This window comes from Coloeus monedula (genome assembly GCF_965178545.1).
Source record: "Coloeus monedula genome assembly, chromosome: 2".
Classification (NCBI taxonomy): Eukaryota; Metazoa; Chordata; class Aves; order Passeriformes; family Corvidae; genus Coloeus; species Coloeus monedula.
In genome coordinates, this window is record NC_138782.1 from 64,294,680 (window position 1) to 64,310,337 (window position 15,658).

The 15,658-nt window shown below is 36.8% G+C and overlaps 1 protein-coding gene across 6 annotated transcripts in view; it reads left to right on the top strand.

The window, feature by feature from the left end:
* Window positions 1-15,658, top strand: part of EPB41L2 (erythrocyte membrane protein band 4.1 like 2) — a 108,530-nt gene that overhangs the window by 49,658 nt on the left and 43,214 nt on the right. For all 6 annotated transcript variants that reach the window (XM_082303252.1, XM_082303256.1, XM_082303254.1 and 3 more), the window contains exon 5: window positions 14,876-14,980. In XM_082303252.1, the coding sequence (XP_082159378.1) occupies window positions 14,876-14,980 (105 nt within the window). The remainder of the gene's footprint in view (window positions 1-14,875; window positions 14,981-15,658) is intronic.

A 15,658-nucleotide genomic window follows, 5' to 3' on the forward strand; every position in this document is an offset into this window, starting at 1 on the left:
ATCTTTAAAACTATATCAGTTTATTCTTAAAACTACCCTCTAAGGTACACTAGCTGATTATTTGACAGCTCAAATTTAATTTTTTTTCTAAAACAGGAAGGTTTTCCTGAAAGTAATGTGACATGTGCTGATAAAGTTTTCTTGAGTTCATTAATTTTTTTTAAAGTTATCTCAGCTGGAGATTAAAGTTTAAACTTTGTAAAGTTTAAAAGAAGTTTTCTTCAGAAAGAAAAATTCCATTACAGGTATAAAACATGTATTTATATTTAAAGTTATGTTCTAGTTCCACATTTTCACGTCTGTGTGGATTGCTTGTTTTCAGCTGTAAATCATTGGGTTAGATATTGTATGTAATTTGTCTGTTAAATCTGACTTAAGATCACTAACAGAAACAGGGATTTTGGGCTGAGTAGAAAATATTTTTCTGGGTTTTATGGCTTTAATATCCTTTGAATATGTATGTGTGCCCAAGTTCTAAGTCAAATAGTTATTTTTTAATATTTTATTTTTCTATCCTGTATTTTACATTAGACCATCTGTTTGAAATGGGGGGAAAACAGTTGTTCTGAACCCCACTCATGAACGTAGGTGTTGCATTTTGCATGATGTAACCAACTGATCTGTGGTGGTGCACAGGCTGAATATCTGAGTTATGAAGAGCAATTAAAAATCTTGTGCCTTTTCTAAAACTAGGCATCTAGATGTATCTTTCATATTGATCTAAGGACAAAACAGTGGCAATGTTATGGCATTTCCTAGATCCACCTGATTGATGGAAAAAATTTCCATTTTTGTCTAACATATATTGTTCAATTTTTGATGTGGTACACATATTACAAGTCATGTGGTAATGCAAGCTTCTGCTTGAAGCCTTTTGTCTGCTCTTGTGCTGTTTCATTTTTCCAGTGTTCATCAGTCAGTCCCTACCCTATTTGATTGTGGATTTCGTTAGGCTTCTTGGTAATTTAGTTGCTTGTGTACAAGTCCTTTTGCATTCTGTGGTATAGCACTGGATGGATACTACTCACCTGTCGTTCCAGATCTTGTCTTTAGAGAAGGCTAAAAAAAGATGCTTGTTTTTAAGATTTTCCAAAGTTTCATCACAAATGTTATTTCATGCATTAGTAGAGCTGGCTTTTCAAACCTATTCTGTAATCAAACTCCTCCTATCAGCTAAGAAGTTCTTATTTGTTGTTTATCAATATGAAATACTGCTTGGGAATGTTTTGCTGCAGTTTGATGGAAGGTTTAATGTTTGTGTTTTGTAGCAGTACAAGCTTTGTTAGTAGTACAAGCTTTCTAAGGCCTCCATTTTAAAATTTACATTCTCAGTGTTAAAACAAAGCAATTATAGTTTATGTTTCTTAAAGTATGATATTTTAGTCCTACATGGATCGTTCCCTGAGCATGTCAGATGTAGACCATTTCACCATCAATCAGTCTGACTGTAAAAAGCAATAGCAAAGCCTTCATTACTGTTAGTTAAGTCTGCTTTTTATTATGCTGTGTTTCCAGAAGAAAAAAAATAATTGACATAAGCAAAACAAGAGCATGAAAAATATACTACAGCATAGTGGCTCTCCACAACGCACTGTATAGGGCTGTGCATACTTATGGTCTAAAATTGCAGGAATTTTGTCACCAGAAGTACTTGGAAAGTATTTCTATTTATGTATTAGTATCAGTATGTATAGAGAAAACAAAAATTGATTACAGGGTAGTAACCCTGGAGTAGCTGTTGGTTTGGGATTTTTTTTTCCCCATGTAAATCAGAATGTTTGGATCTGAATGTTATCTCTGTTTTAATTAAAAGCTAAGTGAGTTTTATCTTCCTGGGCTTTTTCCCTGTCCTAAATGAGACTTAAATGATGTGGTGGCTTACCACAGATCTAAGAATATACCATTTTGTATTTATAACTAAAAAATTCTATTCTGCAGTATTTTAAGTCTGTCATGATTCAGTTAAGTCATTTGGCGAGAAATAAGTTTTCTCATTATTTGCAGTAAGAGTTTGCTGTAAGAACAATAGTAAAATTAATTTAAGAGGGGAAAAAAGTGATAAAGAAACAATTTGTTTTATATGTTCACCTGAATTATTTATAGGGCATGAGCAGTGCTGACTGCAATTTTATAGAAGAATTAATGTTCTTAAATACATGTAGAGTTTTTTATGCTCTACTACCATATCAAAATTCTTAAAGTCTCAGAAAGCTATATCAACTAATAAGCTTTCTGCAAAGGATCCTAGCAGATTTCTGATACTCTTTTTCAGTTTGTGCTTTCTGCAAAGGATCCTAGCAGATTTCTGATACTCTTTTTTCAGTCTTCCTTCAGTGTTTAGTGTTTGGGTAAATGTTGGTTTATTTCTGCTTTTACAAAGTTACTGAAATGATTTGAGAATTAAAAGGCAAAGAAACAAAATTTCTGCAGTCAAAGCCCAGTTTACCTTGGTTGACTTTCTAGTAAATCAGGTTTTATTTTAGGGCAATTGTCATGATTTTTAACATTCCTGATGCCTCTTCCAGTTTACTATGGACTGTAGACCAACTTCTTTATATTTAAAAAATATATATACTTGCTAATGGCAAAGTAAAACTGAAAAATACCTTGTTTTCATTACTGTTATTTTATGTCTTTTGATAGAATCCTGTCTTTTTCTAACTGCCATTCCAAACCTTCATGATAAGCAGTAATAAAATCTGAGCTAATACACTGTTGGGGAATTTTCTGTTTGAGTTGCAATTCTATTCCTTTTTTCTTGTAGGACTGCATCAATTTGTATTCACATAAATTAAAAGGACTGTGAAAGAAAACAAAAGATAACCCATTAATTTAGTCTCTGTTAAATTTTGCTAATTGTTCATTCCTATTGTATATCTCTTTATATAAGACAATAGCTGGGAACAGGCATAAAAGGAGAGAAAACCATGATGCAGTATCTTCAGCGTCAGCACACAGATCAAGGCTGATCAGGATTCTTAGCAGTGACTAAATACTGAGACTTTTTGAAACTAATGGTAAAAGGGATGGTTAGAGTTACATTAGGGAACATTTGAGAGAGAGAGACCAGTCCCATGGGACCTTACAGAATACACCCACTAGTACTGAGTGAGCCTGGCTGGTGTTGCTTCAAGGCCAAACTTGACCATATTGGAAATGTCCCAGCAGTCAGGGGAACTTCCTGGGGTTTGCTGGGGGGAAAAAAGCAAATGTCATTCCTGTTTTCAAGAAACGTTTTTTTAATGCCATCTTAGGTTCTTAAAATTCATTATTTTGTATATGGTCCTTTCAGCAATATGGTTAATTTTCACCTTTTTTTTTGCTTGTGGGAGAAAGCAGTTCCATAAAATCTTACCTGTTCATCATGGTTATCCAAGTACATGTTTTTCTCTAGTGTTTTGGCGGGATTTTTTGTGGTTTTTTGGTTGGTTTTTTTTTTTTTTTTTTTTTTTTTTTTTTTTTTTTTAAGTAAGATAAAGCCCTAAATAATTGAGAACTCTTAGTCTTGTTCTGTACTTGTACGAGTACAAACCTGCGCTTTGAGACTTCATACTGTCTGGAAGGACAGATGAGTTCAGGTATAATATCCCTAGCATTTCCTATTAACAGCTTCTAAAATAGCAGCTCTTTTGTTATTTGCTCATTGAATTCCATGATACATGCCAGTTGTTTAGTCTGACACCTCTCTCTTTATTTTCTTCTATCTTCCCTTATTTTAGAAAGCAGTCTTAGTATAGATTGAGGTGCTAGATGTGGAGTTCTGACAGGTTTTTTTACTTTATTTCCGTTCTTTTTTCTGTCCATCTTGTTCGTAATTTTTCCTGAGAGAACAGAATATCCACTGACAATAGTCTGTGTGCTTAGGAAGAAATGCCATTTCAGTAGACCAGAAAATGCTCTCTAAACTGCTGTCCATGTGATAGTTAGATTTCTATCCTGCTTATATTCCCTTTTGCTTTGTGAGTTTAATTGAGTTTTAGACATATTTGTGGTTATGTTTCTTCAGCTCTAGTGATTTAAAACACTTCAACATACTCAATTTTTTATAATAGGATTTTGAATTTTGGATATGGAAAGAAGGAAACATTATTTCATAAAATGTCTTGTACGAACCCCAGTTCTTTACACACACACAACCACTTTCCATTCCTCCCCCAACACTGAACCTGATTTGGTTTCTTATTTTGCAAAATAACATATTCTGTACAAATTAAATTTGATTAATTTCTCAGAGATGACTGAAATAGATTTTTTTTTCAAGCTTAAAAAAATTGATATTTCAATTCAATAAAGTGCTCTAGTGAGCTTTTACAGAATATGTGAAACAACTGTATTGGAAAAGAGGCTGCAGTTTTTGCTTCAGGTGGATGTTTCACGAGAGTTCATCTGGAATTAGTTTTTTTAAAAATGTATCATCATTGAGACTTAGACTAGGCAGCAAAAGCCCTATAGAGGTTGTTGTGGACCAGGCTTTCCATGCTTCACTTAACATTTTTAGAAATTTAATATTTACTAAGTGACAAGTGGATATCCTAACTTGCTGTAAATTGAGTTCAGCTGTATTCTGAAACATTTGAGTTCTGTAGTATGAAGCTGAGAGAGGCAGAGGGATTAATTTAAGTGAATCGGTGAAGCCCTGTAATTGTAATGTGGCTGAAGCAAATGTGTGTGTGTTGACATAGTTGTTTTCTGGCCTGGCTGCCACGGATTGCTTTTTGTAATAATAATCTTTATATTTTCAAGGATCTTCTCGTCTTGGTAAGGCAAGATCTTCTGTAAGCAGGAGGTTAATGCCACCTTATTGTCCATTGAAAAGGACAGGGGTAGAAGTAGATTTTGCATAAGGCAATCATATATCATGTCACTTTTTTTTTTTACCCTGGGATATTCAGATGGGAGTTGAACTTTTGGAGCAAATATATGTAGGAAACTGGATTTATACGTACTGTTTAAGAAAAAAAGAAGATAAACCAGCACAAATTGTAATCCAATTATAAACTTAATTATAGGACTAAAAAATTTGCATGGATGTACATTTTGTTCTAACTGGAACTAGTTCAGTTTATTTTGGACGGATTAGGTACACGTGCAATTTAAAGTCTAGTTAATATGAAATTAATGTAACTTCTGCTTAATGAGGCATTTTCTTGGAATCTATATTGAGTTAAAGCACCTTTTGGAAAAAAAAGTATATGTGATATGCAGATTGCATTGAGAGATACATCAGAGTGGACAAAAACTGGTTTCTGTGACAAAATGTTCTGAACGTGAATTCCTGTGGTGAGTGGTACAGAATAGAAATGGATGGGAGATGCTCACTTGGGAAGAACATGGCTGGAAGATGCTGAGATAGTATATATGAAATTGTGGGGAAAAAAGAGCAGTTCACTCCTGGTGAACTAGTATGTTTTTAATGAGACATTAAAACATCTTTGCAAATGACTGTAATTTGATGCTGTTCTTTTGTAGTTCAGAATTTGTCATCAGATATTGATGGAGGAGGACAGGTACCTTTGAACCCTTCTTGTTTCTTTGCCACTGGGGTTTTGTGTATTGATAATTACTTTAAGTTCTTTTTTGCAGTCACCTAGTGTTGTTTGACACTGGAGTTATTTCTTCTGGCTTGTTTTTGCATGTCTTTCCTGTTGCCCTGGGCATGCCTGACATGGTTGATCTTTAGATTTCAGCATAAAGCAAATCTCAGATATTTGTCTCTTTTGAGGTTACTTTGTAAATTAATTTATCACCTCTGAGAATCATCTATTTTTTTACCTGCGTACTCTTTATTTTGCCTTAGGAGATCTTCTGACTGGTGTCAACTTGCCAGTTTGAACTTCAAGTCAATAATTTTTTATCTGTAGAACTGTTTAAACAGATATTTCAGCTTCTTTTGTAATTATTTTCTTTTTACTTCTCATGTGTCTTTGTACTTTCATTACTTTTGAAGGACCTGGTTTATAGTCTTTCTGGAGTATAGCTTCTCCAAATATCTTTGTCTAGATGCCAGTGTAGATACAACACCTAATGTACTCCACTGTCACCTAGAGAAGTCCATGACATGACAGCATAATAAAGCTAAACCTCGTGCTGGGTGAAACCTGTTCCTCAGTTCTTCGTAGTTTCAAATTCTCACTGTACTGTTTCGTGGTTTTTGATCTTCCCAGAAATGAACTGCACTCAATTCACCAATGCAGAGATTCTGATTATAATCTTGCCTGGTTGATAAAATGTGGTCTGTAAATAATTACTCTGCATCTTGGCTGCTTGCTCTGGGGAGGTAAAATCATTGAGTGGGAGTAGTGTTATGAATGTTTATACCAGCCACTCTTCAAACTTGCTTTATATTGTTATTTTGGAACCTGTAAAGTTTCATAAGGCAGCAAAATATTCTCCATTAAAATGTTATATTAAATTCCTTTTACTTTTAGTCCTTTAGTTCCTTAAGTCCATAGTTTCCATAATAATAAAATAGATTGATTTTCTGTGCTCTGTTGCTCTAAAGGAATCTTCTGAAATAAATCACAAAATAATGTTGCATGCAGGTACCATACTTAACAACATGAGTTACATGTACACAATATGTGCATTCATAGAGCATGAGCAATTAATTTAATTATTTCAAGCTTAAAACTATTGTAACTCTTAAAGATAACACCTACTTAGCCTCAGACTCTTCAGAGTAATAAGTGAATGCTTGGAGAGATGGAAAGAGAAAGAAGCTATTGTTGAATAGTTGTGGAGGAGCATGGCTTAAAACAACTTTCAGAAGCTGTGAACTGTTAAAAAATTTTCAGTTACCTTTCATTACTTGAAAGAAAGTTAAAGGAATAACAGCCTGTAAGTTTATCACAGAGACTTGTCAAGGTATTGAAGATGAAAGCTAATGAGTGGTATTTGCCAAAAACTGACTGAACCTTGGTGCTTGCTTGAAATGACAGAACCATATTAAAGGATAAAATAACTTTGATTCATGATTCAATAGTGTAATATTTGAGATGTAATGGCAGTTGAGTTTTAATAGCTTGAATGAGCAGACTGTTGGAATGTTTAAGACTTAATTTTTAGGAGCAATTTTAATTTTTTTAACACAATGCAAATGATGGAATTTTGACCTACTCCTTTCCTGATAATTGACATCTGTGGGAGGTATAAGTTACTAATACATTACCGTGAACTACGTGTAACTCTTGCTTTCATGGGGGAAATAAACTTGCTTTTTTCCCCTCAATCTGTAGTTTTGTAGATAGTTGAGAGGAAATTCTGTCGTTAAATTTGGGATCTGCAGTAAAGACTTGTTCAGATTTTCTGCTATAAATATAAACTGTTGTAGTAGAGAATAACACAGTTCGAACAAACAAAAAGAAATGCTAAGTGCATAATGATTACTAGTTAGAAGCAAATGAAGATCCTATTGGGTTTGTTTATTGCATTCAGTCAGTGGTCTAATTAAATATTTATGACAAAAGGCATTTAAGGGATGCCAGCACTGACCGTATTTTATGCACGTATGAACAAGTGAAATATATTGGAGTTGACACAGACTCTATGGTTGCTTACAGTTTGCTAATACAAAGTAAAAATATGTTTGCTCAATGTACAATTAAGATCAGTCTTTAACCCTGAATTAAGAAAACTCTGAATGAAGCTGATATGGAACAGATGTTTAATTGTAGCTGAGTTTTGATTTGCAAATCTTTTTTTCTGACTGCTCAGATGTGTAGTCTAGGTTTATTCAAACACTAAGTGGTCTGTTCAGAGTATGACATCTTTTATTTAGAAAAAGGAAAATAGGGATGATGTTAAATTTGGCACATTCTTGAAATATTTGTCTAGATTCAACAGACACCACTGAAAGTAATGTTTATGTGTGAAGTCATCTCAGTCCCTGGGGATTTTTTGCCTTCCTCTGCAGCATTCAGCCACGGCCCCTTGCCAAGGGTTCATTTGGGCCATTCTGCCTAGATTCATTCCTGCTGCTTTTGCACCTCCAAGGCACCACTCATGCCCTTGCTCTCAGCCTTTCTCTGCCATTCCAAGTGTGTAGCAGGAGTGAGCTCCTGTATTCCCTTGGTCTGGTTTTCCCTAGGGGTTCTTGTTTGTACAAGGCAGTCTGGTTTGCTGCAGCATCAGGAGCTGGCACTTTTCAGTTCTTCCTTCATGCAATACAAGTGCAGGCCAGGCATGAGAGCACTTTTCATGCATCACTGGCCAAGAAGCACAGCAAAGCAATATTTTGCAGCCAAAAAATATACTTGTCATTGACATGTATCCTACTTTTGAAAACAACCCAGGCTGTCACGCATGTCCTCCTCTTTTGCGTGTGACCAGTACCAATCCCTATTCTTCAAGTCTCAGGAAACAGATACTACCTGGTTCATATTCTGGCTTCTCCTTTCTGTGGCCTTGCCTTTGCCAGGCTGCAAGGGATGTTTTGATTTTTTAAACAAAACTGAAGAATGCATTAGCCTGGTCCTGGCTACAGAATTGCATTGTGTTAATGCCTGTGAGCATTGTCTCTTAATCTGATTCAGAAAATTAAAATGAAATCAAATCTTTTTTGCGCCTGTAAATATGTGTCTTTGAAAATGTTTTTGGAGATGAAAAAACCCTGGCATTTCAGGCAAATACCAGTCTCATAGTTAGTCAGCTCCTGGGTACTGCTCCTGTGCTTGCCTTTAGACATTTGTCTAAAGGAGATGGAGAGGAACCCTTGGAGATGGACCCTCGCTCTGATGGAGTACTGTTGTTCTCAAATGTAATAAAATGTTTTATTACATTTCTCCAAGGGGAATGACTCAAACATTTCTAAAAATGAGTACAAGAAGAAAAAAAAAAAAAATCTCTGGGGAAATAATAGGTATTGCACACCTCAAAATGTTTGCAGTCATTCAGTTTGGGAGCATGTCCTGCATCCAGCTAAGGGTTTGATCTCTGAGGAGATATGTGGAGTTCTGCCATTCTGTGGAAACCCAGATAAACTGAATGAACACAGAAGACTTTTAAAAACTGTACTTGTTTTTGTTGGCTTTTTTTTTCTTTCAAATTTCTTCAAGTGGTTAAAATAAGTTTGAGATAATCCACAGCTCTCACGCCCAGCAGACAGTACATGTCTCCTTCCCACACAGAGACAGACAATGCCTAGGGTGGGACATGATAACCCATTCAATCCTTTCTGCTAGTGCAGGATTGGGAAAAATGTTGAGATTTTCCTCTGTGTGTACTGCTAGAGAAAGGAGAAGGCAGGAGTAAGAATAGGATAGACTATTTCAGGTGGAAGGGACCTCCAAAGGCCATTGAGTTCAGCTGCCTGATGACCGACCCTTTAAGAGTAAGGAAGCACCCATGTCACAAGGGCTGACCAAAAGGTCACATCCAAATGACTCCTAAACAAGCTTGGGGCATCAACCACCTCTCTAGGAAGCCTATTACACTGGTTGATCACCCTTGAGGTAAAGAAATGCTTCCTAATGTCATATCTAAACCTCCCCTGGTGCAGCTTTGAACTGTTCCCACATGTCCTATCACTGATCCCAGGGAGAAGAGCTCAGCACCTCCCTCTCCATCTTCCTCAGGAAGCTGTAGGGAGCAATGAGGCTGCCCCTCAGCCTCCTTTTCTCTAACCTGGACAAGCCCAACCTCTTAAGCCAGTCCTTATAGGACCTTCCTTCCAGCCCTTTTCCTAGCTTAGTTGTTGCCCTCTGGGTATACTCAAGGACCTTCACATCCTTCTTAATTTGTGGGCCCCAGAACTGCTCAGAGTACTCAAGGTGTGGCCATACCAAAGCTGAGTGCAGCAGGATAATTGCCTCTTCTGTCTGGCTGGTTGAACACAGTGTTTGATGCATCCCAGGATGGCGTTTGCCCTCCTGGCTGCCCAGGCTCTCCCTGCTGGCTCACTCTGAGCTGCTGCTGACGAGCACCCCCAGATCCCGACCACTTCTTTCCCCATTTATACTTGTGCTCAGCATTACTCTGTCCCAGGTACAGAATCTGGTATTTGCTAAACTTCATGCCACTGATTGCCTAATGCTCTGATCTGTCCAATTGCTCTGTAAGGTCTCTTGTCCCTTAAGAGAGTCAGTAGCACCTCCCACTTGAGTATCATCAGCAAACTTGCTAATGGTGCATTCAACTCCTGCATCCCTATCATAGATAAATATATTGAACAGAACTGGTGGCTGTGAGTGTTTATTTTGCATCAGTAGTTGGCAACTCTTACATAGCCAAATGGATCCATGATACCCTAATTCCCAGTTGTATAGAAATTTCCATTGTGTATGTTGGCTGCAATTGCTTTGCTCTGGTTTGCTCTTTTTTGGGGGAGGTAAAGGACAGAAAAACGCTACCTCTGGTTTTATGAAGTGATTGCATTATGAGGTGGCATCTGCAGTGTCTAAATACAGGCTTGAAATTGGTACTAGAATAACCTTGGTTACATGTGTTCTTTTCATATTCTCACTTAAAAGACAGCATAACTTGGCAGCAATACAGAATACTGCTGATCTGAGTACTATTGTGGTTTAAACTGCTGGCTCTATGAGCATGTCCTCACTTCTCAGCTTCTTGGTATAGCTAGGTTGAATGTGCTCCCTTGTTGTGGGACTTACACTTTTACTGACATTTCTGAATTAGAATTTGGAACATGAAAATGTCCTTGTTTTTAGTGTTAGTATTTGTTGTGCTATAAACACGTGTGTATGTACTTGTTGGCGTTTTCGTCAACAAATGGCACGGGGAGCCCGGACAGATGCTCCAGGAGCCTTTTTATTATTTTATTCTGTTATCAGTCTTGCATACAGAGTTGAGACAGAGATGGTACAAAGCTCACACTGTCGCAGACATCCAAAACTTCCTAGTTACAGAACATTCTTAAAAGCTTCTCAGCTAATAGCGTGCTTCTAAAAGTTACAGACAACTGTTTTAACCAATCCACAATAGGGCACATGTTACAGTGGGGATACTGTAACACGCATATATCAAACCAGAGTCCCGTGGAAAAGAAATATATATGTGGACAGATTCGTGGTAGATGTTTCAGAGATGTTTATTTCCCCAGCCGCATGGCCGGGGCTCTGCTCAGGAACTCCTCCAGTCACGGGACGCGAGGGTCCTTGGCCACCCCGGGGAACACAAACCAACCAATGGGGAATGAGGCTGACCAGGGGCAGGGAAACCCCGTGCCTCCCCCCCAGGGCCCATCTCCCAGGGCTCCATGGCAGGGGGGGAGACCCCAACAGGCACATATATCTGTTGTACACAGTGCTTGCTTGTTATGCCATATATAATGATACACAATATTCCATTATTAAGCTTAAACTTATCTGTCTTGCTAAGCATATTTTTTGCAACTTTATAACCTATCTCAGCTAAACCTAAAAACTCTAACCATTGTTTTAAAGTCTTTGCTTGCTGTATAATTGTATCTTCTTCAAGTTTTCGCAGCCAAAGCTGATCCCTAAACTCTTCTGCTTTATTCCTGAAACCTGCTTTCTTCTCACAGCTACAAACTTTTCCACCTTTTGTGTTTCCCCACAATACCTGTACTTAAATGTATATGTATGCATACGTGTATAAGGATAGTGATTATAATTTACATATTGGTTGTGACTATCACTTGACATCTCAGACACTTGGTAGAAATTGAAATGTAATCCATTTTAAAAAGTAACAAACTGTGCCAACTAGGATGCTGCCTTCTTAAGAGTCCCCTGCTCTATTAAAATATTTCTAACTTCTGAACCGACTGGATCACAATAGTTATCTTTAGTTCATGCTTAGAGACACTCTGCTAAGAATATGAGTTTTTCCAGAAAAGTATGTTATCACATAATTTAAACTGTGTAGCAATGCCTGTCCCCAAATGGTTTAAAAAGAAATTGCATTTGAAAAGTTTGTTTCTGCAAATTAAATACTCTTTTAGATTTTTAAAATGATATCTGTATCTATATAATAACTAGGAGTCTTTCAATTTTACAAGTAGGATCTTATAATAAAAACCATTGCTGGTACTGAGAGGCTTCTTATTCTTTTTTATCCATAACAGAGCTCTATAAATACTAGTTGCTTTTCATTTTGCTGCTGTCTAGAATGTAGACTAACAAACTTGGGCTTCATGACATGGTGGGGTTTTTCCTTATGTGGAAGAACTATGAAATGACAAAAAGATGTTTAAAGATACAGTGGACACTGATAGTGTATCTAAGTTCTTTGTTGATTATGACTTCCTAATAAGAAACCGTGCAATATTTTATGGTTATACTTGCAATATATTTCCTGATTTGCCTGATTTATGTTTTTATATGTCAAAAACTTGATATTAACTGTGGGTTTTAGTATATGAACTTTATAAAAAAGCAGCTGATTCCAAATGTGGGTTTGATATGATAGCATATATTATTTTTTACACTAATCTATAGATGTCCTTTACTGAAATATGTATAACTGAAACTTGCATTTGCAAGGTGTGATCACTGACCTGCACGTTGACTTTGGAAAAAAAGTGGTATCTATTACATGCATCTAAGCAGACTAAGATTCTTTGAACTCTCTCTTGCTTATACTTTTCCTACTTTCAATTTACCACTTTTCAATATTGGTGATTTTTCTTATTAAGCTGAAGATGAATCTGTCAAGAAAATTAAGTGGTTACTTCAGATGCTATGGGGAAGTAGTCATCTGTCGTTCTTGAAGAGTAAGATTTTTTGAAAGTACCAAATAGAATTAAAATTCCCCGCTCCCCATTTCAGAAGTCACTCTGACTTCTACATTCCATTGCCTTTCTACTTGTGCTACAAAATGTCATCATTTTATAATTTTGCTTCTGTGAAAGCTTTCTGATCTTCATGAGTAGAATGTCTGCTGGACAATGCGATTTTAAATAAAGCTCTGGATTCTTGGGGACTAAACCAACAAAGCCTTCACTCTTTGCTCAGTGCATACCTTCCTTTCTCCCCTCTCCCTCCGCTCTTGGCCTTTACCACCCTGTCCTGTGGAGCCAAGCTGCAGGAGTGCCGGGACAGGGCACGTGGAGTGCTCCGCCACTGTCTGTGGGGACAATGGCCCCAGTGTCACCAGGGCCTACACAGGGGCAGCCGATGGCGTTTCTGTGGAATGGCAGTGGTGTGTGGCATCTACTGAAATCTGTAGGATAAGCAAATGCAAAAATTCCTATAAGCTGGCAAGCCTCTGAAAAGGCCATGTTGTGGCCTCAGTGATAAATGCCACAAATAGCAGAGCTGTCATGAAGGAGTTAGTTCAAACTGGAGACTGCATGCCAGTCATGGTCAGATTTGAACGGTGGAAAGAACTTCTCATCTCCCTACCCCTGAGCATGTGTTGTGAGCTGTCTACTCTAAATCTTTGTCTCCTGTCAGCTGCCATCTCCAGTACAACAAATCTTTTTGTTAAAACGTGGTGCACAGAAATAGAGCCTGGACCTGTTTTTCATTACTAGCACTACAGACATATGGAATGTTTACATCCCCAGTTTCAGGTACAAGAATCACAGAATGATTGATAGAATGGTTTGGGTTGGAGGAACCTTAAAGATCTTCTAGTTCTAAACTCCCTGCTTAGGCTGGGACACCTTTCACTAGACTAGGTTGCTCAGAGCCACATCCAACCTGGCCTTGGAAACTTCCAGGGATACCCAGGGATGGGGCATCCACAACTTTGCTGGGCAACCTGTTCCAGTGCCTCACCACCCTCACAGTAAAAGATTTCCTCCTAATATCTCATCTGCATGTACTCTCTTTAAGTTTAAAGCCATTACCCCTTGTCCTGTCGCTTTCCTTCCCTTCCCTTCTCAAAGCCCTCTTTAGGTACTGTAAGGCTGCTGAAAATGTCACAAGAAGAACAGATAGAATTTCAGGACTGACTGCCATTTGCTTAACCTCCAGTAATACTGAGCTCACCAAGTGAGCTTAAAAGTGGCCATTTAAAAACACTTTTTAATAATGTGTTAAAATTTTGATCAGTTCTCAATTACTATTACAAAGTAGTAGACTATGATACTGAAACTAGCCTCAAATAAAACCTTCAGGTTTTTTTCCTTTATTACTGACTTCCACAAATAATATTTTTAGGAAGAATAAACATCTTGAAGATTTCTTATTTTTGAGCATCTAATGAATTTGTTGGGTACTGAGAGATTTCAGAAACACATGGATAGAAAGCAGCCATCTTATTTTCTGCCCCTCAGAACAAACCACTGCAGTATAGGCAACTAGACATGTTGTATATGTTCAGCTTGTGCTTGAGTGCTACTTCTGATGGTCTGAGCATCGGCTCTTAGTGGTCTGCTTGTACTTTTTGTCTTTGGAAGATAACACACTTTATTTTTCAGTGCATTCATATCATGTGATTCCTAAGTCACTGAGACATGTACCAAAATGATAAAAATGCTAAAGTTAATAGATACAAACACTGTAGAAACTATACTACTTTTTAGAAGATAATATAGAAAAAGTTGGCTCAAATAAAGAAGTTTTCCATTATTTTAAAAATAAAGATCCAGAAAACTATTTAGTAGCACTTAATAATACAAAATATTTAGATCTTTTAGGTACTGAATTTTCCTTCTGTATTTATGTTGTTGTTTTGGTTGTTGGGATTTTTTTTATGTATTAAAAAAAAAATTGAAATTTCTGTACTTTTTGTCAAGGATATGTATAGCTTTGAAATATGGTGAACGGTCTTTGTAAGAAAGCTTATAGTTTTATAATCTGCTTTATCGATATTTTAAGGCTCCCTGAATAATATCATCGAATAACAGTACCTGTAATTAAGGACCTTACTTATTTACTGATATTAATTTTCTCTTTTTTCTTATTTTTTCTTATTATTTTTCTTCTGTTCCTATCCTCCTACTCCTCAGAAAAGAGCAAAAGGACAAGTGCTGTTTGATAAAGTATGTGAACATCTCAATTTACTGGAAAAGGACTATTTTGGGCTGTTATTTTATGAGAATTCAGAACAGAAGGTAAGCCTGTATGAGGGTTTTGTTTGTTTTTCATCATTGCCACTCACTTCAATAGTTTAGTGAGGTATATTCTATTAAATGTTTACCATTACAAACAGTTGAGTAAATTTTGCTGCCTTTTCTCATAGATGTGTAAGAATACTTTGTTCGTGAACATGAAGGGAATCTAGCCCATATGTCTGTATCACTAGGCCTTTGAGTTCCTCTTCTACTAATTTTAAGCTTAAAGAAAATTTTTGACATTTGTAAAGAGACTGGAGCTGGTCCATCACTAGTATTGGATGCTGATTTTACAAATGAATGGAGTTTGAGATTACTACATTTGAAAGGATTTCATAAATACCATTTGGTAACTTCAGTCTTCTTTTGCACTTGCTTCTATGTTGGAGGGTTGAGCACATCCAGATTGCTCGGCTGAGGAAAATCTTAAATCAGTCAGTGGCAAGTGCTGCATTAATTACCAAAACCCAATTTATCTTTCTAGCATCTTAACATTTACAGTTATGGGCTGGGCTGCCTGTTGCTTTCTCCATGAACTAAAGATATACCTGTGGTCATCTTTTTCTTCATAAAAAAACCCTCCCAGATGAATAATTACAAATTGAAGCAGGAAAAGTTGTATTTCTTTTAAATCTGTATTTGTAGTAGAAGCATCATTACATCATACTACACCTAGAA